Source organism: Lampetra fluviatilis, chromosome 5 (assembly GCF_964198595.1).
Source record: "Lampetra fluviatilis chromosome 5, kcLamFluv1.1, whole genome shotgun sequence".
Classification (NCBI taxonomy): Eukaryota; Metazoa; Chordata; class Hyperoartia; order Petromyzontiformes; family Petromyzontidae; genus Lampetra; species Lampetra fluviatilis.
Window position 1 is genome coordinate 8,735,807 of NC_136279.1, and position 24,222 is coordinate 8,760,028.

Below are 24,222 nucleotides of genomic sequence, written 5' to 3' on the forward strand. Positions count from 1 at the left end.
CGATGTCAATGAGCGGGCCCCCCCTGACTGGACTCGACGGTGGTGTTGATGAAGCGGCTGTCGCCGAGCTTGGCAAGACGAGTTGACGATAATAAAGTAAAACATGAATAAACAGAGCGGGGGGGGTGGGTTCATAAACATTTTTTGTTATAACCCACAAAAAAGTGATTGTCCACACAGAACAGGCTTTTGTTGAGAAAGGCAAGGTCAGTGGACTTGGGCGGAACACTTCACGTGCAGGGATGATGACTGGTGGTTGAGATTAACGATGGAGAAGGGAACGCAGAGATGGAGCAATTTAAAATCGGCTCGTGTCCAAGAGCAAAATGGGTTTTGTAGCATTGCAGGGGCCCAGGAGAGATGGCGAGGACTTGCGGAGGCTTTCATCCAGTTGGTGGATGGTTGACGACAATCAGAATTGCAATGTTTATTTAGACTGGAGGAATCTGATGAGCTACGAAGCTTTTTTTAAACGGATGTCCAGCATGGGGCAGGTCGGCAAGTTACAACAGCAAACAAAGGATTGGAGTGCAAAATAGAGGAAAGGGCAAGTAAGTGACAATTGATTTTTATAATTATACAAGTGATTTTATCAAGCTTGGGCACAGCGGCAAAAACCAACAACGAAACAGTCCCAGACCACACCAAGATAACAGTCCCTCAATAAAATGTCACGTTAACATTGAACTTTAGATGATGGCGGATAACCTCGTTAACACACTATCTCAATTTGTCTTTCCCATCAGGTGGCTCCCATGAGCCCCCGTCGTGCCGTGAGGATGCAATTACCCCCCCGCGTCCACCGCTCATCCGATCCAGGCTCCCTCCTTCCTGGTAAACCCCATGACCCCCATCACATCGCCGGTGACCCATCGCCCAATCAGATTTTTGAAACCGTTCCCCTTCCCCAAATGCACCCACGCACACATGCAATTTTTTTAATCGTTTATTTGTTTGTCTCTTTGCTTGTTTTCTCGTCCATTATTAATTCTCTGTTGTTCGCTTGTTTGTGTATGAAATTTTGTCTTGTCATTCATTAATTCACTTCCGTTTGATTGTTTTTGACTTAAAAAAATATTGCTGTGATTTAATCTGTCGTCAGAGGTTTTTATCGAGATTTTCTCCGTCATCTGAAATGGCCTCTGAGCGTTTGTTTTGTGCATCTCTGAAACGAGCGTGGGGGCGGTGCTCACCTCCATCCGGTGGCCAAGCCAGTTGTGTAAATGCGACATGACCATGTCGAGGGCCGGTCTCTCCTTGGCGACAAACACTGTTGGCTCCCCTGTATATCCGTGTCGTCGACTCGCACCTTCCAGCGAGGCGGGTAATATTTATCCCTAATTTGTGTGTAGAAATCAACAGTAAAACGTCCTGTGGGGAGTGGCCGCCTGCCATGGAAATGTGGAATTTCCATCACAGCCTCGGCAATGCCGTTGGAGATGAGCGCTGTGCCAATGCTTGAATTGGCCCACATAAATGTTTTGTTCAATTAATGCTGACCGAGAGACGTCTTGACATTCTATTTAACTGAAACCACGGTGGCATTCTGACATGCCATGATAATAATGGGACCATGGTAACAAAAGCCTTGGTAACAGAAACCATGCAACAGAGGCTGTAGCTTCAGATGATGGCGTTGGACCACACTACTGTCTGTGTTTTGCACAATGAATGTTGACGTTTCCGTTTGCCTCTTAATGATGAACTCTACTTTTTGAATTGTCTAGCTTGTAAATGAAATTGGTTGTTATTTTTTTATGTTCATCGTTAACAGGCACTGTTAATGTGTGATTTAACATGCACAAGTGTCAGTCTATATACAAGGGGTGTAAATATTCGTGAACCAAACATTTTACTCAAAAGGACGATCATTAATGCAGCATTCGTTGTGAATGGGCTAATGTAAAATGGGACGGCAATGAAAACCATTTGCGAATTATCCGTTCAATAGCGCCAATTAAGGGTGGATTTGCATTATGTTATGGTATTTTCTATAAATCAATCCTGTTCGTTGTTGCCACTATCAACTCGTCAAAATTGAGCTTTTGAAAACCAATAACCAATTGCGAGCGAGTAGTTCCTCAGTCAATTTTGAAGGAGCGCCTTTCATTATCATCCAATCAGGAATTGGCTATCTTTACCACCATCTAATCATGGGATAGGTATCTCAATTTCATTAACCAACCAATAGGTTGTGATCTTTCAAAACATTTGCTCAATTACACTCAACGAATGGTGCCTTCCAAACCGCCAACCAATCGTGAGTCGGCAGAGGTGTTGCATGTTAAACATATGACATAGTATCTAATGGTCTGTGTAGCACGACATTTAACCCCAACCATCCATTGTCGTTTTGGTTTTTACTTTCGAGTACAGCACCTTTCCAAATTCTCACAAATTGGCTAGCGCACGATGTCAATACATCGTCGTAATCTTCGTGATCCTCATCATTGCTCCGACCACCCAGCCCTGGTGTATATGGTGGCACCTGTTGCTTCCCGGCGTTGCCATCCGGTAGCATGAAATAATGGTCGCCGTGTCGCCGCATCGTGCCCGCGCAGTTGACGGCGACACCAAGGAGCGGAGCATCACGAAACCCAGTGAGCAGGAGCTGCCCAAAATTGGTACTTGTGCCACGTCGCCACCGCCACCCCCCACCCCCACTACCCTCTTCCCGCTCACCCGATCGCTCCCTCGCTGGCTGATGCGGCCTCGTAACAAAAGCAACGCTCCCTCCTGACGTGGGCAACCACCTAGGGATGTAACGATTCGCTAGATTAATTTTTTCAATAGATTCTTAGGCTCACATTGCATGTATCGAATGGTGTGCGTGAGAATCTATTTACTTGCGATGTTTGCGACTGATATATTGTGCCATTCCGGATAATGGAGTGGATCAGAACTGTGCAAACGAACCAGGGAGGCTGAAAAGAGGTGGAGGAAAATAATTAATAATTTAATGGAATTGTGACCCCCAACTCCTGACAAATTCATAGAATCACCAGAGGATGAATGCATTACATGCCTTTATCGTTTCCAATCCATATATATTTATCATTTTGTGATACCACCGTAAATAAATGCCGACGGGTTTGTACTAATATAGTCGGCACATTGACCACTCTAGTTTAAAACAATGTATCATTCGATCATGTTGTCTCTCGAACTCGGCTCAGGTGCTGTGAACTTGCCTGTCCAGTTTGAGTCAAAGTTGTAAATTGTATACAGTTTTGTTTTAAAAGGTTGGCCATGCATCATCCTTGAATTCAACTTAAACCGTTCTCATGATTATCGGGGGCAGTGGTATTTCGTGCATTGGACAGTGTTTGTGTAAACGTGTCGAATCTAATGGGGGGGGGGGGGGGAAATTACCGTGCTTTATAACTGGATCTGTTTTAACATCCTTGGCTTGCTATTTTGACTTTCCAATCTCTTGCTTTTTTGTCTGGCTTTATTTTTCCCTTCTATGGTATTTGCTCTTCCTGCATACAAATATGTTGTATTGTTTGACTAAAGAGAGGAGGCCGAGTTGCTCTGGAGCTTTAGAAAAGCTATTTGCATACAGGACATTTTGACGGTTTAAAAGTTGGTTCCAATGATCAGTGATTTTAAACCGGGTTGACATTTGATGGTCTTAGCCCAGCCTACCAATGGCTTGTTCATTTTATTTTTCACTCGACAATATCCCAGGTGTTATGAGCATTACAAAAATATGAGCTCAACTTCCATGCAACCAACATTTCTCTGGAGCGGGGCTTGTGGGTAAGTGCTTCCGCGTAGTGCTTGTGGACAAGAGGTCACTTGAAGAGATCTCTGCCGGCCATTCTCAAACACTGGGCAATGCATTGCTCATGGGTCCTTCGTTTCATGGCACGATGCCGATGGCACAATTGGGTCACAATTGCCCAAAAACGATAACCTCCATTTTTAAAATGACTTGGGCCCTCCTTGACCTTTTTTTTTTCTTCCAAATAACGTTTCGTACCTGTCCACCACCATTGTCTCTCACGGTCATCTCTCTCCAATCCCATCCCATCCCCATTAATCACGACCTCCCCTTGAACCTCCCCCGCCCACTCCCAGAGCACATCCTCTTCCTAGACGGTGGAGCGGCCCCGGTGCCGACGACCTCCACGCTGCCTCGCCTCGCCCTGTCCCCGCAGCACCCGTCGCTGGCCGCCGCAGGGCCTCCCTCTTCCGTGTCCCCGCACCAGGCGGCCACGGCGACCACGCACGGCCTCACGGGCCAGCACATCCTCTCTGTGCGGCAGTTCTCCAAGGATCAGGTGGGCTCAGAGGACAGTGGAGATCGTCTTTTTTTTTCTTTTTTACCCACGATGCTCCGGGGGGGGAAATGTAACTGCGATCGTAGTCGGCAGTCTTCGTCGGAGACATGTTCCCGATGAGCAGCTGCGACAACTTGTACGCCAGTGGTACAGCAGGGTTCTTAAACTGGCTGCCCGTGGGTCGTGTCTGGCCCATTAAAAGGCTCTTGGAGTGGCATGCAGAGCTATGGCGTGCCAAGAGATGCGGCTTACTGAGACGCATTTTGGTGAGATGACAGAGATAAACAAAGAGGGAGATGAGAACCTGCAGACTAGGTCCAGATAAGCGAGAACATAAGCACTAATGCCAATATGTTCAGGAGTAAAATGTCGATGCCTGCGAGCCACTGAGAGGGCTCCAGGAGAGGGTTTGTCGTTTTACTATTTCTCCTCCGTTGAAGGGGAGTGCAGGCGACAGTGGTTTACTTTATATGGTTCGTAGTTTGCGTTGCAAGGCCACAGTCGCACTAGGGCGGCTTGTTCTTTAATTTTCCATTCATGAAGGGCATGTATGCAGCGGCCTGTTTGTTGTACCGGTCACGACAAGGGGGAGGCAAGGTTGTGGGGGCTCAAGATGATGGCACTTGCCAAGTTGGCCCTGGTGTGACATCGTCCCAACCCCGGCGCTCTGAATGAGCGGTTGTTGTGTACCCCCTTGTGTTGCAGCTGTCGCATATGATGAACGTCGCTCACCACATGCGCATGATGGTTCAGAAGGACCGCAGCCTCGACTCCGTGCTCAAGGTGGGAGCGGGTGGGATGGCGGGCAAATCATGTCAATGTGGTGATTGTGGTAGTGGTTATCACATTTAAATGGTGTTCACAGTGGTAAGTACTCTGGTGCAAACCCGGCAAACAAAGTTAAATTCCGGTCACGACTAACGTCGGTGGTTATCAATGGGCATCCCTAGTTCGTCTCGGCCTTAATTGTGTAGGATGCGGTGTGTAGAGTGTTGGAGATAGAGGTGGCCGGACATCAATGCTGTGGCTACACGATCCCATCGTGCATCTTTCTGGCCTTACTCGGACCTCTAACAGCAACTGCCACAGAAGCCTGCATGGCTACATTGGTGATCTTTGTCTTTGGTTGATAATTGGTATTGATGATGATGGCGGCGTCGGTGAGGGTAAATGATGGTCCTGGTGGCGTTACCAATTATGGTGGGAATGGGTCTAGTTAAGATAACAATGGCTGTGGTGCAGATGATAGTGCCTAATGATGATGTTAGTTTTTGTACAGAAGGTGGTGATGTTGCTGGTTGCGGGGATAACAACAATAATAATGATGGTGTTGCCATTGGTGGGACACTTTTAGCGACCCTGGTGGTGTTAGCGACGCTTTCCAGGTGTCTCGGCACCGGCGATAACTGGGCGTTGCGGGGTGCGTCTGCGCGCGCAGGGCAAGGTGATGGCGTGCATGTTCTACGAGGCGAGCACGCGCACCAGCAGCTCGTTCACGGCCGCCATGCAGCGTCTGGGCGGCAGCGTCATCACCTTCTCCGAGGCCACCTCCTCCGCGCAGAAGGGCGAGTCGCTCGCCGACTCCGTCACCACCATGTCCTGCTACGCCGACGTGCTCGTCCTGCGCCACCCAGCTCCCGGTGCCGTTGAGGTGGGGGCCGCATCGCTCACTCGCTCATTCATTCACAGCCTCCTCGCCCCAACTGAGCTCTCTGACCCTGTTAAATGCACAACCCCCGAGTACTGGGGTCTACAATGTTGGGTTTAAGGTGCGGGGGGTTTGGTGTTGAGGACTAAGGTTCAGCTTGGACTTTAGTAAGAGGCTGGAATGAAGTGTAGGGGGCTGTGCTGTTGTACAGGCTCGGCAGGAAGTCCCCTGTACACCGATCCCTCGGGCTCGCAGTGGTAAAGGCGTAATCGGGACTTTATGCTCGCCCTGCATACGCACACTGGGATTCGTGGGATAGCAGTGTGGGTTGGTGTTTTACTATCAAGTCTGGTGAGTGTAATAGTACGCAGAGCAGTGCTGCGTCTGAACTTTGCTGGTGTAACCGTATGCCGATATTTGTAGAAGAGACGCGGCTAAGTCAGGGCACGGTTTGACTCCACCACCACCACCACGTCTCCCTCAATGTGCAGATGGCGGCCAAGAACAGCCGGCACCCGGTCATCAATGCGGGCGACGGCGTTGGGGAGCACCCGACGCAGGCGCTGCTCGACATCTTCACCATCCGCGAGGAGCTGGGCACCATCAACGGCATGACTGTACGTCCGGCTGGAGTCCCCACCCTGCATACGCCTAGAGTTGGTCGTGAAGGCCGTGACCCGGGTTAGCGACACGGGGGCCATCGTTCTGAGCGCGGCTTGGGATAGTTCCGGAGGAGGCTGGGAGTATAAAGCTCGGGTGTCGTGTCTCTTCTCCCTGTGCTGCCTAAAGATCACCATGGTGGGAGACCTGAAGCATGGGCGCACGGTTCACTCGCTGGCGAAGCTGCTCGCGCTCTACCGCGTCACGCTGCAGTACGTGTCGCCCCCAAGCCTGCGCATGCCACCCCGCATCGTGCAGTCGCTCGCCAGCAAGGGCATCAAGCAGGTATGCACGGACAAAGACACAGATCCCCCGTATAGCCTGTTACAGACGCCTATGAAAGCCGGCACGGCACACGAGTGGGTAGGTGGCCAGCACTACGCCTGGCCGTTATGTTTACACATCTCACCAGGTACTTATTTTAAGGGAGACCCAGAACCAGTTCACATAATCGTAACTAGTGTCGGCCGTGAGGTGAATTGAACTTGGGTCCAGCGGGTTCGTAGCGTGGCGTGCCAATTGCTGCACTGCACCTCCCCATAACAGTTCCACACGCACCTGCAACGTATAGACATCTGCACGTCACATGCGCAAACAGCTGCACACACGCACCGGCCGGTTTTGAGTCGGTGGAGCTGTTTCTGACGGGCGAGGTCTCTCGTGAACAACCCCCCCCCCACCCCGGCAGGTGGAGTTGAGCAGCATTGAGGAGGCCTTGCCCGACACGGACGTGCTCTACATGACGCGCATCCAGAAGGAGCGCTTCACCTCGGAGGACGACTACAACAAGGTGCGTGCGGCGGCACCGCCACCGTCTCTCGCGCCGCGTGCCCATATCGCCTCACGGAATTCGTGCTTTAGAGCTCCTCTTCTCCGTCATCCACGCCTCCACAATGCTCCTCATTCAATTGATCACCTCCCGTGTCCATCCCTCCTTCGTCATGCTTCAGTGGTTCTGTTTAAAGTTTTGACTCTCACTCTTCCCCCGGTCTTCCCCTCCATGTGCACCGTGCCTCAGTGCTCGCGTCTGGAGTTGGAGGGCTTCCCCTCCCCGATCCTCCCCTTGCAGTGTCATTCCTCGCATTGCTTCAGTTGAAGATTTGACTCTTCCTGCCTTCCCCCCCCCTGACTGTGTCCTGCGTCAGTCATCCTCTCCTCCCCCGACCATGCTCCTGCCCCGGTGTTTGTACTCGGGCGTCTGTGTCCCTTTTTCTCATCCCGCGTCCTCCCCCGTGCCGCTCAGTGCTTTGGGCAGTTTGTGCTGACGCCGCACATCATGACGCGCGCCAAGGCCAAGATGGTGGTGATGCACCCCCTGCCCCGCGTCAACGAGATCAGGTGCGAGCACGCGTGTGCCAACGCGATGGTCACATGATTTGTGATGACGGCGATGTAAGCCTTGATGATCGTGACTTTGATGTGGCGACGCTGAGTGGTGATTGCGGTAGCAATATTTATGTAGTTGCTGTTGATGTTTATGATGAAGGGGATGAAATATTATTGCTGACACTCCTAATGATGATGGTGGCTGTGATGCAAATGTTTAACTGTGAAAAAGTTATATTCATGATGGTGGTGGGATATTATTGCTGGTGGGACTTGTTACGAGTTGTCGAGCATAGGGACCAACGCACCAAGCGGCCAGCAGCAAACGGCACATACAGTTGTCATCGATAGGAGTCTCTAAGTTTTATGAATTGAGCACGATTATAAACAGATGGGGGGGGGGAAAGAGATAGAAGGGCATTCCAAAGGGGAGCAGTAGGAGGGAGGAAGCGGAAAGAGAAGCGTTTTGACCTGCAAGCGTGGTGGTTCAACACGGATGCAGAGGACATTAACGATATCGGAACGTTGAAGTTGTTGATACCACGTGAATGCTGATGATCCCTGGATGCGGCTGTGTGACCCCCGCAGCCCGGAGGTGGACTCGGACCCTCGTGCGGCCTACTTTCGCCAGATGGAGAACGGCATGTACGTGCGCATGGCACTCATCGCATGCATCCTGGCGCGGGTCTAGCGCCCGGAGACCCGCAAATCACCAACAGCACCAGGAGAAGACAAGGGGGGGGGGGGGGGAGGGGGTTAGTGGTGAGTGGTTGAGTTGTTGAGATGGGTGGGCAGTGAGTGGGGGTGGGTACTTGGTGGTGGATGGGTGTGTGGAGGCATGTGGTAATGTGGGTAGTTGGTGAGGAGTGGTTGGTGATGAGTATTGAGTTGGTGAATGAATTGAATTGTTTACCAGTTTGACCATTTCCTATCGGTTTGTTAAAACAAAAAAACGAATTATGGACTAATAATTAATCCTAACACTGCCTGGCTTTTTAATATGGCCACTTGATATGGTCAGATCCCGACTCGTAATGAGAAAAAGAGACGGGCTCTGGCAAACTCCCCTTTTAAGCGTGGAGACACTGAACATTTTTTAGTTACATGAGAGAGCCTCGCCGAGTCTCGATGGATTTTTTTTTTTCAGGAGGGTTCTGCTTGGGTTGGGTCTACGAGCAGTACTTGTTCTCTACATGACCCACCAACCCCCGCTCCAGAGTACTGGACCGCAGGTGGCGTGCCACGTGCACCAAATATGGCCAGCGTTACCCGTCCCAGTCTCCACGTGGCCCCCCTACCCCTCCATCTAAATAGTTGAGTCCACCTGCGAGGTCTGCATCACTGCACCTGGGGTGTTCCATTGTCGTCCTTGATCATGAAATCTCACACCCTGGCCTTACCGCTGTCAAAACGCGACATGATGTTTGACCTGAGCCAGGCCGTGCGAAACCTCGACGTTCATGGCCCAATTCCCGTGGTTTTAGTGACGATCCAATTTTGTCACGCTTTTTGAACCATGTCACCAACAATGGAGAAAATCGCCAAGGTGATATTTTGTGGCCTTCAATGTCAAGATGTGAATCTGGCCCTTTTAGTTTCTCCATAGTGAAGGTTGTTGCGAAGGATAGAGGATGTTATTTCGGTTTTTTTTATCTGCCTGGCAAGATAATTTCAGAGATGTTGGGTAACGGGGCTGTTAAACCCATGCCTTGATTCCTTTCTTCCTCCCTCTGGATGCTATTTTTTTCACATTTCATTGGTGACCGGAGCTGCTATTTGCAATCCTTTACGCTTACACACAAGCCTTGCTTGCTTCTGCAAGCAGTAGGGCGTTTTAAGAAGCTATTTAGAAAATGTGCCGAGTCTTATTTTCCACGTTTTTATTATTGTATCGAATGATTTGCAAAAAAAAGTCTGCTTTCTTGTGTTTACGTTTTGAGAGAGGTTGTAAATTCCATTGTTGTTTAGAAACATGGAAGATGATGTAGAAAGGATCCATAAAGGTGGTGGTGGAGATGATGGTCGGAGCGGTCCGTCCGACTTTAATAGAAAGGGACTTGGCAAAAAGGAATGGCCTTTAAGCTGATGTGATTGCCACGAGTGGTGCGAAATGGTCGCAGGTCTTCACGAGTAATCGATGCGGGTGGCTGCACGGCAAAGTCTATACGAGGTTCCTCTTGTGGTGATGGAATTGATCGTTAAACAGTGTTGTAGTGCAGCGGTGGCCAATAGACCAAACACTATGATCCATTCTGGTGGATCTCAACGGGTTCTGTGATCCACCATCAGAAAGACAACTACCCTGCCATATTTAACCCTGTAATGTACGAAATACGTAAAGTACCAATGCCATCGATTGGTAGAATTTATTTTTATCAATGTATGAATTCTTTGAGATTTTTATTTGCCATCAACCGTACAGAGAATTGTTTTGTGCTTGTTAGTGTTGTGATTTGTCCTGAGAACCACAAAAAATCGTTTGCGACCTACGTATTGGCCACCGCTTGTGTAGCGCATCTTGCCATGAAAACCCCAGGTATAAGCTCAAATCTCTTTTCATCGCTTATTTTTCAGAGATCTAATTTCCCATTAACAATCACAGTTGTAAAAGCAAAGCCTGTTTTTTTTTTATTAACAAGAAATTGCAAAGTTAACTGCACAACTTGGTAATGTTTGAAAGTACAGATCAACTAAAATAATCAAAACTGAAATTGGGTGTTGCCATTTCATTGCCAGAATCCTATCATTCACCTGCAAGTGAATATGGCCCTCGCTTGTATATGACACAACAGAGCTATTGAGCAATATAAATGCAATGTCAATTTAGTTGAAGGGTAATTTTGGACCTCTTGGTGAGACCAAGATGTCCCTGGTGGGACAATTGTGCTTTAAAATCCAGGCGCCTTTGCTTTTGACTTTGGCGTTTTGGTACATTGGCCAATCCATGTGAATGGTTAACCTTTTTTTTAAACAACTGATGGTACTGTTGTTTGAAAAGATCTTGGTTTATAATAATGGTTTATGATGTGCTGCCAGAGGCTGTCCTCTTACTCTGCCGATTCGTAGTGTTTAATTGCATATTATAATTTCGGTTTTAAAAATGACCAATTGCTGAATGATGGATACGCTAAGATGTTTAATCGGGGTTTATGTAGGCTGCAGAACATAATGGGATAAACTCATAGTCCACAATGTATGTTCTACTTGAGTAGCAAGCACAGCTGGCGGTGGGTGACTACTGGTGGTGGTGTGGTAAGACGATTTAACACTACACTTGTTTAGTTCCGATGGTTATTAGAATTCTCATTGAAGAATGACCTCGCCCATCAACCGCCATGCAACCAGAGCCGATAGGCTTGTAAACATGTCACCGGCCAAGCGCTACCAACTCAATAAGATAAGAATCACCACGCAATTATTTCCGCAGGCGAATATTCGGGAAATTCTTAACCGAGTCTAGGGAACTTTTTTAAGGAAAGTCCTGCTTGGGGTGTTAAGCCATTTGCTTTGTGGGAATGTATGGTATGTTTCTCCCATGTTTTCTTGTTTAAAAGCCTCCTTAAACTTGTGGTGTGATGTTTTCTCACTGTTTTATCCCCAGTTAATGGAGATCCTCATTGACCAGGGAGGGCATTGTCTTGTCTTGCTCAGCTCTTAATTTAATTGCTTAAGAAAAATCTGGTCAAACTAACTCGAATCCCAGTAGCAATTGAAGCCAAACTCCAGTGCCTGCTTGCGTGGCAGGCCTGTGTAGCTTCCAACAATTATATTCTTGGTTCTTTCGGTAAAGTCACATAGAAGGGAAATAATAAAATAATACAAATAAAACATAATAAAATTCTCACGACGTTTCGGCCACAATGCAAGCAGCGGTCCTCGGGTGAAGAACAGAGCTGTCGGAAAGACAGCGTCCTAATGAACACTGCTAAGCTTGGCAGCGTATTTTAAGCAGGGTGGGAGGAGCAAAGAGCCTTGACAGCTTAAAATACGCTGCCAAGCTTAGCAGTGTTCATTAGGACGCTGTCTTTCCGACAGCTCTGTTCTTCACCTGAGGACGGCTGCTTGCGTTGTGGCCGAAACGTGAGAATTTATTTGTATTATTTCCCTTCTACGTGACTTTACCGAAAGAACCAAGAATATGAATCCCTGCAGCCACGAAAGCTTTAAATCGAAATTCCAACAATTACTTAAACATTCACCATGCATTTGAACCAAAGGAGATTTTATAGACAAGGCGGCAGCATCATGTATGTACAGTTCGTGTTTATTTACCGAAAGGTGAAACGTTACACGTCAACAGCTGTGCGCACAGCCTTTCGAGCAGCATCGGATTCTTCCACAAGACATTCTGAGTTTGAACTGTTGAGATCAGTGTGTCACTTCGTCCGTGAGCCAGAACAGATCTTGGTACCACTGAAGTTGCAAAACTTTTTGCAATACCAATTTATGTATATGGTTAATACCTTGAATTAATTACTTGATAACCCACTCGTGGAAAATGGTTATTACAAGATTCACTATAATTGGCCACAAATAAATTGTAACAAAGCTATGCCACCTCGGATGGTACCAACAACTGAAATAACTGGTCTGGGTTCGTGGAGTAACTGCTGAGTGAAAGTTTACAGCCAAAGCGATACCCCTGTTGAGAGACGTCAGCAGTGGTCTTGTTGAGATTGGGCCTGCCAGGGTAATATGGAATTTGTACCACCTGGCTTGGGGCCTCTAAATCAGTTCAGCACCATTGCTTGTTTGGACATGGAGACATTTTTGACAAGTGCACAAATTGAAATGCGTTCACAATATACTTTAAAAGTTAATTTTTTAGCGCTGGCTTAATTTGTTCAACTTGCAATTGATGAGCATTGGATAATTGTGTTCCAGTTGAATGAGCATGGGAGGTGTACATCTTGGCTTTTATGCAATGAGCAGGCTGTTTGAAAGCCCCCCTGTGGTCAATGTTTATTTGTAAAAGGCGAACTGCAATGTGTGGCTCATTACATCGACTGCAGACCAGTAGCAGTGTCACGGTTGTCTGAATGTCGAGAATTGGCCACGAATTAAGGAATCTTGCGTGTTTATTTTCACTTTGTTTTAATGTCTTTTTAGTTGATTCTTGTTTTTGAGAAATTCCCTTTTTATGCGCTTTGCATCTCCAATGCAATTTAGTTTGTAGCGTCTGAATAAAAAATAAATGTGACTCAGTTTTTACTGACAACTGGCCTTTGTACAGTTTATAAGGAATGTGTCATTCATAACGGTGGTTTGCCTTAATTGTGTTGCCAATGCCAACAATGAAAATAAATCAAGCTGAAAAGGAGAAGTTGGCAAGGGTGGCAAAAGGCATGAGTTTGGAAGCATAATTAGCCAAACACTTGCCCTAACTCAAATCCACGACCCTTCCCACTGAACCTAATGCATAACCATCCATCAGGTGTTTTGCAAAGTCTCCTTGCATGCAGTTTACCTTTCACTTTTGGTTTTTACAGACCCGTTATGTTAAAAGTGGTAGACATGAGGTTCTTTCCAACAAAAAATAACCCACAATTTTACAACTCTACAGCAGAAACCTTTTGGCTGAATAAACGTACAACATATTTAGCTTAACAATTTGCAAATTTACATTCATTGCCGATTGTATACAGATGAGCAATGCCGCCTGAATTTAGCACCCTTCTGCCTGTTTCTATCTTAACGTTGTACCACATTGCAGCCCATTGGCATGGGTGACCTAAATATACAAAGCAGGGTGGGTGCAAGGGCTGGCGATGGGGGAGGGGGCTGATGAAACTGGCCATGGAGCACAGCCCTGGAGAACACACATGGACAGATGCGCACCTTCCAATTGGGCAACTTCCACCTAGTTAATCGTCCATGGCCTACAATAAATTGGGAGCACCACTGACTCATGGCTACCAGTGGAAGCGGAGCACTGCCCAATCATTGTTTTTATTTTAACTTGGTTATTTAAAATGTCTTTCGATTGGCTTCGTTAAAAAGTGTTAACAAACAATATTTCGGTTTTAAAAGCTTTCAGGGTAATTTGTTAAAGTCAAAGGTAAAGATGCGACGCCGCAAACGCTTGCTCACGCCACTTCTGGCAGATGGGCCTCTTGAGCAAACTCGAGAGCATTGTCTACTCCAAGTTGACCAGACGTATTGAAAGTGGTGGGCGTACCCAGACTACACCAACACAAGCAACCTGCCAATTGAGTGTCGTGTACCCATTGTGTACGGCTTGGTGGACATGCAGAGATACTGTTTTTGAGAATCTTTCCCAAGGTTCCACTGCAAGAAGGAATCAAAATGCCCACCTCTGGATTGTAACTATAACATGGCAAATCCCTAATTTTTGAATACAGTAATCCCTTGCCAACTACGGACTTCATGTACACAAGGTTTAACTTTATATAATTTTACCAACCTGCGGCGCGGAAATGTTGAGTATCCACAGGTTAGCACGGGTTTACAACACGCATTTTCAGATTTTGTGGGGCCACAGTTCTCTTCTACGCCACCTGTGGCGCTGCGTAGCGCATCGGCTGTCCATCTGTTTTTCCGAGTCTCGCAGCGCATCTTTTGCTTCTGTTGGTCCATCCATTCATCCGACATTTTTATAAAGAAAAGAACCAACGCCACTGATTCAGCCAGCAGCGCCACTGTACCTGCCCCCTGACCTGCCCACACGTGTCATTGATGACCCAGAGGAAGAGGGGAAGGGTGGGCTGAACCCCTTCTCCTAACCACCCCTCCCCCCATCTCATTGTCAAAATAATGGACTTCTACCCTCGGTATTAAGGTATGTAAAGTAAATTTGATGTTTATTACGTTGTGATGTACTGTTTTATTTGTTTAAGTAAACAGTCACCTTAGTTTAGCTTTGACGAGTCTGACCGTGGCCATGGTTCTTCTAACCCCTTATTTTCCATAAGCCCTGGACTGCTTTGCCAACTGCGAATGTGCCTTCCACAGCCTTTTCCAGGAACCTAACCCCCGCGGTTGGCGAGGGGATTGTTGTATTGAAGACAATTTTAAGGAAAACATCACCTTCAGAAAGAAAGTTAACTGAATTAAATGTTGACAGCTTATACACAGTTAAACGTGATGTTTTGTCACTGAGAAATTCACCCTGCAATCTCCAGAATGCATTTGCAATAAAAGTTATTTTCAGACATTATAACAACTTTTAAAAAAACAATTACAAAATAAACAACCAAAAATAAGTTTTTACATTTTGGGCTATATATGCATTTGGTAAAAACAAAACTATACCAAATCAAAGCAGGGAAGCTGCAGAATCCAAAAAATGTGGATGTGAATACACTAACCCTGAACAACTGTCAAGGCAAATTTTAGTCTTTAGGAATTATAAATGGGGACCATAATTGGGCCTGGACTGGGCAAGGAGGAAACTGGGCATTTGTTTCATCACATGGACCTAAAATTGATGTACCACAGTTCTCCTCAACTTCTGGCAAGAGGCAGCTGATTTATAGGAAGATTTTACACCAAAAAACAAAACTGCTCTTAAAGCTACACCCCCCCAAGCTTTTGCTCTGGTCTATCTATACGGTTTAGGTTTAATAATGAGAAAATACTTCAAATCGATCGAGAGCTATCCATACAATTCTGAGATGGACACTGCAACAAGGTATTTAGATTGTGCTTCAGTTAGACCTCATTCATTTTTCCCTCAACCATTTAACCCCATGCCGTGCAGCCTGGGACAATACCTAAGTGCGTATCCAAAAGAAATGCGCCATTTGATATTGGGATTGCATCTTCCTGGAAAACGCAAGCTGGAGCCAATCTGGCATCTATGCTCCAGGAGTAACAGGTTTCGTCTGGGGTCTTGAGAGAGTATCCAGGACTCTGGAAGTTTTTAAATGAACCCAAGAGTTCACGACATGCTCTTTCAGCGGCGTCATTACGGCAAACTCCCAGCCCCTGGGGCTGGGTGGAGGTTCCATCTGCTCACATTCCAGACTCGTGAAGCTTACCCACATTTACCCACCACAGTCTCCTTACATATCCTCTTGGCTGTGGATACTGCTCTGCACCACCCTTGGGCCAGCCATTGCTGCCCTGCTCTAATGAAAGTCCCATTGAATCAAGGAGAATTGGGGTTTCGCTCTTCATCCACATTTGTGTGAACTCCGTGTCAGCAGAGCGGAGACGGGCTTGCAAGTGTTACTCGACATGGATGTTTCTCTACTGCTGCCTGCACAGTTGTCCTTGATGCCATTAATGTAGGTCAATTTCCCCTCTGTCAACCTTAGTTTAATTGAGCTCAGCTGGTCCAAACTGTCTGTGCTCTATACCTCCCTACGAAAATCTGTTCATGTTATTTGTAGTTAGTCGTGCAATCCATGTAGATCAGCTGTCCTGCAGGAGTCTCAAGGTCTGCCCATGCTTGCGACTCCTACCAAAGTTGACCAGGAGCACATTTTAACGTAGCAGTTGTTTTCTGGGAGTAACAAGACGCAGCAAGATATCCCAGTTGCTTTCTCTGTTTGAGATGCTGTGAACACAGGTAAACCTACAAGAAAATGTAACAATCCATCTGATAGAAGGCAACCATGGCTTCTATGCCGAGTAGCACATTGTTTTAATAAATTAGGAAATAGTAATCAGGAGGTTGAAATTGAACAGCTGAGACGGCTCAATTTTATGTCTGGCCAACCTGGCAAATGGCCATTTAACGCTGATCCAATCCTGCCTCAGTTTCACGTGACAGGTCTAGGAATTAGCCTGAATGAGCAGACAACCGAACAAGTTTATCAGGACCAGGGCAGAATCCAGGCTCTAGTTTGAGGAGTCCAAACTCCAGCTCGGGTTTCCTTTTAGATGTTACATCCCACACCACCTACTAATCTCTTTACCCACAAATTGAACTGAACTTCATTGCAGGAGATCCTAATCAGGTTCGACATGAGTATCCCCAAGCACTTGTGATTCATTGAATTTCCCCGATTTCAAGGTTATTTCTTTCAATTAAAGATGTACAATTTGTATTTGTTGTTCTGTCTTAATTGTAGTCCATTTTATTTGTACCATGTTTAATTTGTTCTGTTCGTTCCATTGTCTTCAAGGTAACATTTGCATTTTTTATTCCATATTTAAATTGACATGTAATAACAGATTCTTGAAAGCACGATTTGATGTATGCATCTTGCACATAACAATGCATTTTAATTGATCAATCATTACATGACCACAGCGGGTGCAGTATATATTTACACCATGGAAGAGTCCCAGGGATCAATAAAGACACCGTAACAGAAAATCTGGAGCGCCTGCAGCCTTCAACGGTGAAACACATTTAGTTTACCTCTAAACCGCCCTACGATACCTGGCGATTATTGCCAATTGAAAACTATTGCATTTCTCTCTGCACTTTCAAAATAACATGAGGGGGATTAACTCCTCCCCGCTCTGACACATTTGAGGACATCCCCCATTGCTTTTAGTTAAATTGATGTGGCAGGAAGAGGGGCGTTGAGCTGTCGTAATTTGCTATGGAGGTGCAGCATCTGCACACAAGCATCTGGAAAGCCAGCCTAAATCTTGAAATTGTATTAACTAAGGATTCAAAACGACATTTTAAGCCATGTACAGCATTTGTATCCAATGGGGTGGCACGGTGATTAAAGCACCTGATGAGTAGTAACGTTGTGAATTCAAATCCTGCGGTCAGAGGAATGACTCCATACCAGCATCCCTCTGGGGAAAATAAATGTATAAGGCTTTGTGGGAAGTCAAGAGTCGTCATCCTATGGCTAAATGGCCTCTGCCATGGGAATAAATAATTTCTCCCACTGGTTTACAATGGAGATAAACATTGCCCCAATAGTAACGAATTGGCATGTTCTGTTTACGTGACAAACAATTGGCTGTCTGGTGGTGGCGGGTTTAACGACACATTTATATTTATGCGATCTAACCCCAAAAAAAACTATATTATGGATGGTATTGTTCGCGAAAGCCTACGTGTTAAAATGCCCCAATGCTTGTTTGAATAACGAGGTAATTGTACTTAGTTATATTTTGTATGCTTTAAAGGAGATGCCGCCCAAATACTGTTAAGGAAAAAACATACATTGTCTGATGGCAGCTGTCCGTCAAAGCAAGTAGCGATGGAAACTAAAGTGAACACTGCCAAAGTTTTCCCAGACACGCCTACCATTTGTTACAATAATATACAACAGGTACTGAATGCCAGCACAGCAACTTGAGCATGTTCTTATGCATCCATGGTGATTCCTCAGCCTTTGCCTCCCAAACAGGCACTTACCACATCTTACAAAATGATCAACATGAAACATCGTAAACAACCCGGTGTAAAGGAATAATAATCATTGTTGTTCAATTACTGTAATGCTCATGGACCAAAATAAAGGCTCCCACGATTTCCTGTTTGTGAAGCACAAAAGTGGCATGTTAGCAGAATGCCTTAACATTTGCCTGGTTGGGTGAAATGCCAGAAATGTGGCTAGCATGCAGCATGTGTGTGGAGATCAAACCGCGAGCTTTCCTGCTCTTTACAAACGCTGCCATTGAAAATGAACGAAGTAAGATTACAAAGGGATCTAAAACTAAAGCCAATGCATCACTGCAAACAAATTCTGTCAACCATCGTTAACGACCACTGAAAATGCAAAACAAACTTTGCCTTTTGTTGACAAAACCGTGGAAAATTACATGCACATTTCACCGAAAGAAAACATCTTTCTTTTCTTGCCAGGTCGCTGATGAGCAATCACGATGAAAATAACTTACCGACGATTCTGTACATTACAAGAGCGAAGTAACGCATACGCAGATTACAGCAAACCGAGCCAGACGTCGGTCTAGCCCAGCGTCGATTAAGTCACTCTCCCTAACCCTTATCAAATAGGCAACATGACAGTCAAAGGTTAAGTCGCCTATACCTTCTCAACAGCTGCATGTGTTTCCATAGCCAAGACAATTCACTCGCGCATAGCCCCTTATTCCGGTGGCCAATATTCTCGTGCAGTCAGCCCCTATTGTTTAGTATAAACCAAACAAAAGCAAGGTATATCCAACCGAACTGAAACCAAAAAAACAACAAATCCACACCTTGTATGAATCGAGGAAACATGAAGGGAGGACGAGAGTGGTTCTGGCTCGGCGTAGTTGGCATTGGAGAATTCTGTAGAAAGTAGGAGGGGAGCGAGCGAGTTGGCAAGCACGCCGAAGGCCGAGTGAGTAGAGGGGGCGCTGTTTCACTTGAAGTCCTCTATGGTGCCTTTGCCCAGGTCGGTCATGCGCGGGTACTTTGCTTTCTTCTGGTCCAGCTCGTTCTGGGCCCACAGCAAGTGCTTGAGCAGCTTGGCCAGCTTGGGCGTCGAGTCCTGATTCTCGCAGTCAAGCACGGCAGCATTTACCTCGCTCCAAACCTGCGCAAGACAGAGTGCAGAGACGCCACACAGTGGTTCAGTGATTGCGAGTGACGCACGTCATGGTGCAAGTTGCAGTGTTATGTGAAAGGCAGATAACAAATCGATGTTAATCAATTGACTGGGGCTGTGGACAATTTCGATATCTCAACACAATTGCAATACACTTCCACAATAATTGTCACTGACTGGAAAATGTCATTTGTAATGCTCTATACTGTCTATACAAATTACATTTAAGCTCATGATCTGAAACCGTTTGGGAAATGGGTTGTATCCTGGTTTGTGTGGCACAAAGCCAGCGATTTCTCTGGCACCTTCTGTCTCTGCGAGGGATGAAGGAGCTCGCCAAAGGGCGACTCCTCTGGGCTGTCGAAGGCGAGCAGGGCGAGCGTGCGCTCCATCTCCAGGAGGCACTCACTGCTCTCCTCGCCACGCTCTGCCAGCTGCGTCTGTGCAAACTCCAGCGCAGCCTCCGTCTGCCGCTCGCGGATCAGCTCGATCAGATGCTGCTGCTACCTCACGCATGCACAGATAAACGTATGGACACAATTAGATGCGCTATTCTGAGTGCTGTCGTCATGTGATGAAGAAATGAACATTCGGAACACTCTCGTGGCAAGCAGAGATATTGTATAGCGTCAGAGAATGGCCTGCGAAGACAACTTTGCACGACTACTGCCGAGGCCATGTCACACCTGTGGTCCAGCACACTCAAGGGCTGGTGCATGAGCGATATGTGAGACTACCAAAACATGGCAAAGCTGCGCATTCAGTGACAAGTACAATGAAGGTGTAAATGAATCTCAACGTGCTCAATTGCTACGCTCAGACTGTGTGCAAGCCGTAGGCTCTTAACCTGCAGGTGGAAGTAGAGGTAGCGGTTGGTGTCTAGCAGCTCGGGGTGCAGACTATTGATGAGGCCAATGGCTTCCTGGATGCGGCCGTTGAGGATGACGTCCCGGATCTTGATGCGCTCGTCCAGCGAGTCGAGGTCTGTACCCGGTTCGATGCCCGATTCCACACGGAACTTTTCCGCCGCCTCCTTGAAGCCCTCTACAGAACAGGCACATGGCACAGTGCAGTTAATTCCCTCAGGCAGTTTTAATACTTTCGAACTAAGGTTGACCGTGTGCACATTATTTATGTTCGTACATTCCTTCGTAAAGATGAACATATGTAGTTGCATTGCTATTATCGGCTATATTTAAAAGCGCTGTTATTGATCAACGGGCTCCCAAAAACGCGGAGACTCAAAGCAAAGAAGAGGGCTATTTCCAAATACACAAACACGTTTTGCCCTGACAACTATCCTTAAAAATATATATGAAGACAAACACGTCAGATAGAATACGTCAGAAAGTGTTACATAATCCATGGAAATTATATAGTTTTCCTAATTTGTTAAATGGGCAGTTGGATTAAACGATTTTGTAATGAATGCGTTTTCAAATGCTTGTCTTTATTGTTTATATTATCAATCTGTTACTATTTCCGATTGTAAGCTGTTTAACCGATATCACGTCTAACTTAAGGTTACAATGATTTTCTGAATATTGTCACGTTTCGTAACATCACGCTCACTAATTGTCTCTGTGACCTTCCCAGCGGCAGGAGCTGCGCCATTCTCAATGTGGCTCGTTTGGAAAGGGTCATACGACCCTGATGTATAGTGAGCATAATAATCGATTTTTACCAATGAAGCAATGTAACGTTACATGCCAGTTATACACGTTTCATGAACACTACAAAAACCTCCGAAACAAACCTTTACGAAGCTCTCCACACGGTTTAGCAAAACAAATTTACCGTGGCTTATCAATACTAATGCCCAGGTGAGGGCTCCCACCTGTGACCAGGTAGTTCATGATGAGGCGATTCATGTCAGCGCGCTGGATATGGGCATTGGAAACGCGCTCCAGCCACTCCTCACGTGTCACCTCCTCTGCCTTCTCGGCAAAACTCAACTCGGACATCTCTGCAGCTGTGCCAGAGGCCTGTGATCGCACCAGCCCTGAACAACAAGCAACAATAGGGGCTGTTCATCACATTGAAACAAGTCTTCTGCACGAGGGAGGCCCTGTGTAAAGTTTGTTACAATATCATTAATTGCAGAAACATATTCTTGGATATTTCGGTAAAGTCACGTAGAAGGGAAATAATAAAATAATAAAAATAAAACTTAATTAAATTCTCACGACATTTCGGCCACAACACAAGCAGCCGTCCTCAGGTGAAGAACAGAGCTGTCGGAAAGACAGCGTCCTGATGAACACTGCTAAGCTTGGCAGCGTATTTTAAGGTGGGTGGGAGAAGCAGAGCGCCTTGACAAAGGAGTTTACATATCAACAGAGAAATTTAGCATATTGACGCTAAAGAACTGCTTCTACCCTACTACCATACAATAAACCGATGTGAAAAAACTAGGTATAAACTTCATCTATATAATCAATGTACTCAATATACACTCTCCAATAAGCTGAGCTATTAACATTAAGTAACTGGGTATACACTACACTATATAATGCAGAAACATTAATGTTAGTATATAATGCAGAAACATAACTAAATAATAAATGCTAAGAACAATAGAGTCTCAGAAAATCAACTGTACGCATACTAAATTTAATTAAGTGACAATTTCCAATTTGGAATTCTCACAGCAAGCATTGCCTGATTACCCACACTTTTGCCCCCACAATTAGTGTTGCATGTCAACCCGAAACGTTTAAGTAGACATATATAAGGCAAATTACGTGAGAAAAAAATATGAAATTAGAGTGTTTTGAGAAGTATTGGGTTTCAATACAAACTCACTTCCACTTCAGGATCACGCTTTAAGGAGGTGTGGGCCTACACGCATATCCTTCACCCAGGATCTTGTGGTACTGAATGGCTCTGTGCTCTCGGCACAACTAACACTGCAATAGCAACTCCGTGAGACAGGTGGCCACCTCGTAATGCTCGTAAATTTAACAGATGAGGCTTCACATCACCGGTCTAGTCTCCGTGACCAGGGCCCTTGATTTTCAAGAAGATTACGAGTTAAAATCCGGGCCTGGGTTCAAATCAGTCCTTTTATACGTACCGCACTCATAATCATCACGTCAAATACCACAATCATCCTCGCCACCATTAATCACCACAATCATCATCACTGCTGCCACCATCGACTAACATTAATCACCGTCATTGCCACCATTACGATCAACAATCATCAAGACCATCACCATACCGCCATCATCTCCATAATTAACAACACAATCACAACCATTACGACTCCACTCATCACCACCGTCGCATCTTCCCTCCGAAGTCGACAAAACATCGTCAACGTGCTCAGCCCCGTCACAGTAATGAGGAATGTCCATCAGTCGGTGCCAGGCCTACACTGCTCCCATTGGGCAGCGGCCTCCCACGACCCACACAGTCCTCTTGATCCGTCAAGACACTTTTTTTAAACTTGCTCGTACACGATTTAATATTATATTTATATTATTCCTCGACGAGACGATCCCACTGGGAAGGCCCCAGGCCGACGTCGCTGGGACGTCCCTGGAAACGCCTGGGAATTCCTCCAGGAAGGGCGAAAGGGAGGCGTGGGACCGCCACGATCCTCACCAGGACGAGCGGACCGAGGAACGAAACGGAACGAAACAGAACGAAACCCCCACCCCCAACTCGCTCTTTAACGTCTCCTTCGTACCTGGGGGGGCCCTCTTTGAAGTCCGGCTCCTCGCAACTCTGGCCGCTGTCAGCTCGCAAAAGCCACTGGAGAAAGAAACAACAACAGCAGCAGACTCCTTGCGGCGCGGCGACACTCGCGAGGCGTGCGTTTCGTTGATTTCGACGTGCAAATGTTTAGTTTTGTTGGTTTTTAACTTCTTCTGGACGCTGCGAAACGAGCGCCGATCCCCACTCAGTCACTGGACGCCGCGGATCTTCTTAGATTTCCCACTGCGCTTAAGCATGGAGGAGGCAAGGCAAGGGGGAGGGGAAGGGGGCGGTCACGTGGTGGCAAGCGGCCAATAGCGGCGCGCGGAGCGGGACGCGACGGTGGTTTGACTGAGCTATGGAATCTAATGGTGGGGGCGGGGCGGGGTCGCGGCGAATGAAAACGACTCCCAGAGAGCACCGCGTGGGATTTCCGATTTTGTTGTTGTTATTGTTGTTGTTTTATTTAAAATGTTTTTTTTTCTCTCTCTACGTTTCATTGTCGTAATAATCTCACCGTGTCTTTTATTATGAATTTGTAGTCGTAATAACATGTGCAATTTAATTAATGTAAATGTTTAGCTTTTTTTTTAAACGACAATTTACGACTCCAGCCCCCCAATCACGCTTTCGTGGTCGATAAAACCACTTAATTGTACGCACCATACATACAGACCGCAATAAATGAGGTCGTCGGTAAATATTTTTTAGCAATGCATTCATTAATTTTCCGACAAAAAAACACTAATAACACACGTAACTCATATCTGTCAACCCATAGGGCTCAACCGTATTATTGTACAGGGACATTGCGTTTTCAGGTCCATTTGGGGTACATGCTTTTCTCCCTTGTGATGGGACTTTTTAGGATGAACTTTGAGATTTAGAATGCCACGGGGTGACCGATGAAGTCTAAATTGATCTGTGCTAAGCAGTTCACAGGAATGTGTCCTGTACGTAATTGGCTAACGTTTCGTGGCAGTGGCCTGTTGCCTTCATACATATTCTTAGGGTTTTTTTTCGGTAAAGTCACGTAGGTAAAAAATTTAAATTAACAAAAGTAAAATAAAATAAAAATCACGACGTTTCGGAGGCAACACAAGCTTCCGTCTTCAGGTGGAGCTTGTGTTGCCTCCGAAACGTCGTGATTTTTATTTTTTATTTTATT

General features: G+C 46.3%; 2 protein-coding genes across 3 annotated transcripts in view; one reads left to right on the forward strand and one right to left on the reverse strand.

The window, feature by feature from the left end:
• The window catches only part of CAD (carbamoyl-phosphate synthetase 2, aspartate transcarbamylase, and dihydroorotase), a 43,707-nt gene extending 35,057 nt beyond the window's left edge, over positions 1–8,650 (forward strand). The window contains exons 36-45 of one of the 2 annotated variants that reach the window (XM_078856659.1): positions 747–834; positions 2,562–2,624; positions 4,084–4,286; positions 4,992–5,069; positions 5,725–5,937; positions 6,426–6,551; positions 6,724–6,879; positions 7,283–7,384; positions 7,838–7,932; positions 8,509–8,650. In XM_078856659.1, the coding sequence (XP_078712785.1) occupies positions 747–834; positions 2,562–2,624; positions 4,084–4,286; positions 4,992–5,069; positions 5,725–5,937; positions 6,426–6,551; positions 6,724–6,879; positions 7,283–7,384; positions 7,838–7,932; positions 8,509–8,611 (1,227 nt within the window). In that variant the 3' untranslated portion in view covers positions 8,612–8,650. The remainder of the gene's footprint in view (positions 1–746; positions 835–2,561; positions 2,625–4,083; positions 4,287–4,991; positions 5,070–5,724; positions 5,938–6,425; positions 6,552–6,723; positions 6,880–7,282; positions 7,385–7,837; positions 7,933–8,508) is intronic. The other variant, XM_078856660.1, reaches the window with a different exon arrangement.
• A 3,439-nt stretch (positions 8,651–12,089) lies between these two features.
• GID8 (GID complex subunit 8 homolog) lies at positions 12,090–23,297 on the reverse strand. The gene is made up of 5 exons (XM_078856661.1): positions 23,047–23,297; positions 21,190–21,354; positions 20,200–20,396; positions 19,658–19,855; positions 12,090–19,340 (listed from the first exon to the last, which is right to left on the reverse strand). Exons 2-5 carry the CDS (start codon positions 21,314–21,316, stop codon positions 19,167–19,169), a joined length of 696 nt encoding a protein of 231 aa, XP_078712787.1. The 5' UTR covers positions 21,317–21,354; positions 23,047–23,297; the 3' UTR covers positions 12,090–19,166.
• Positions 23,298–24,222: the final 925 nt, after the last annotated feature.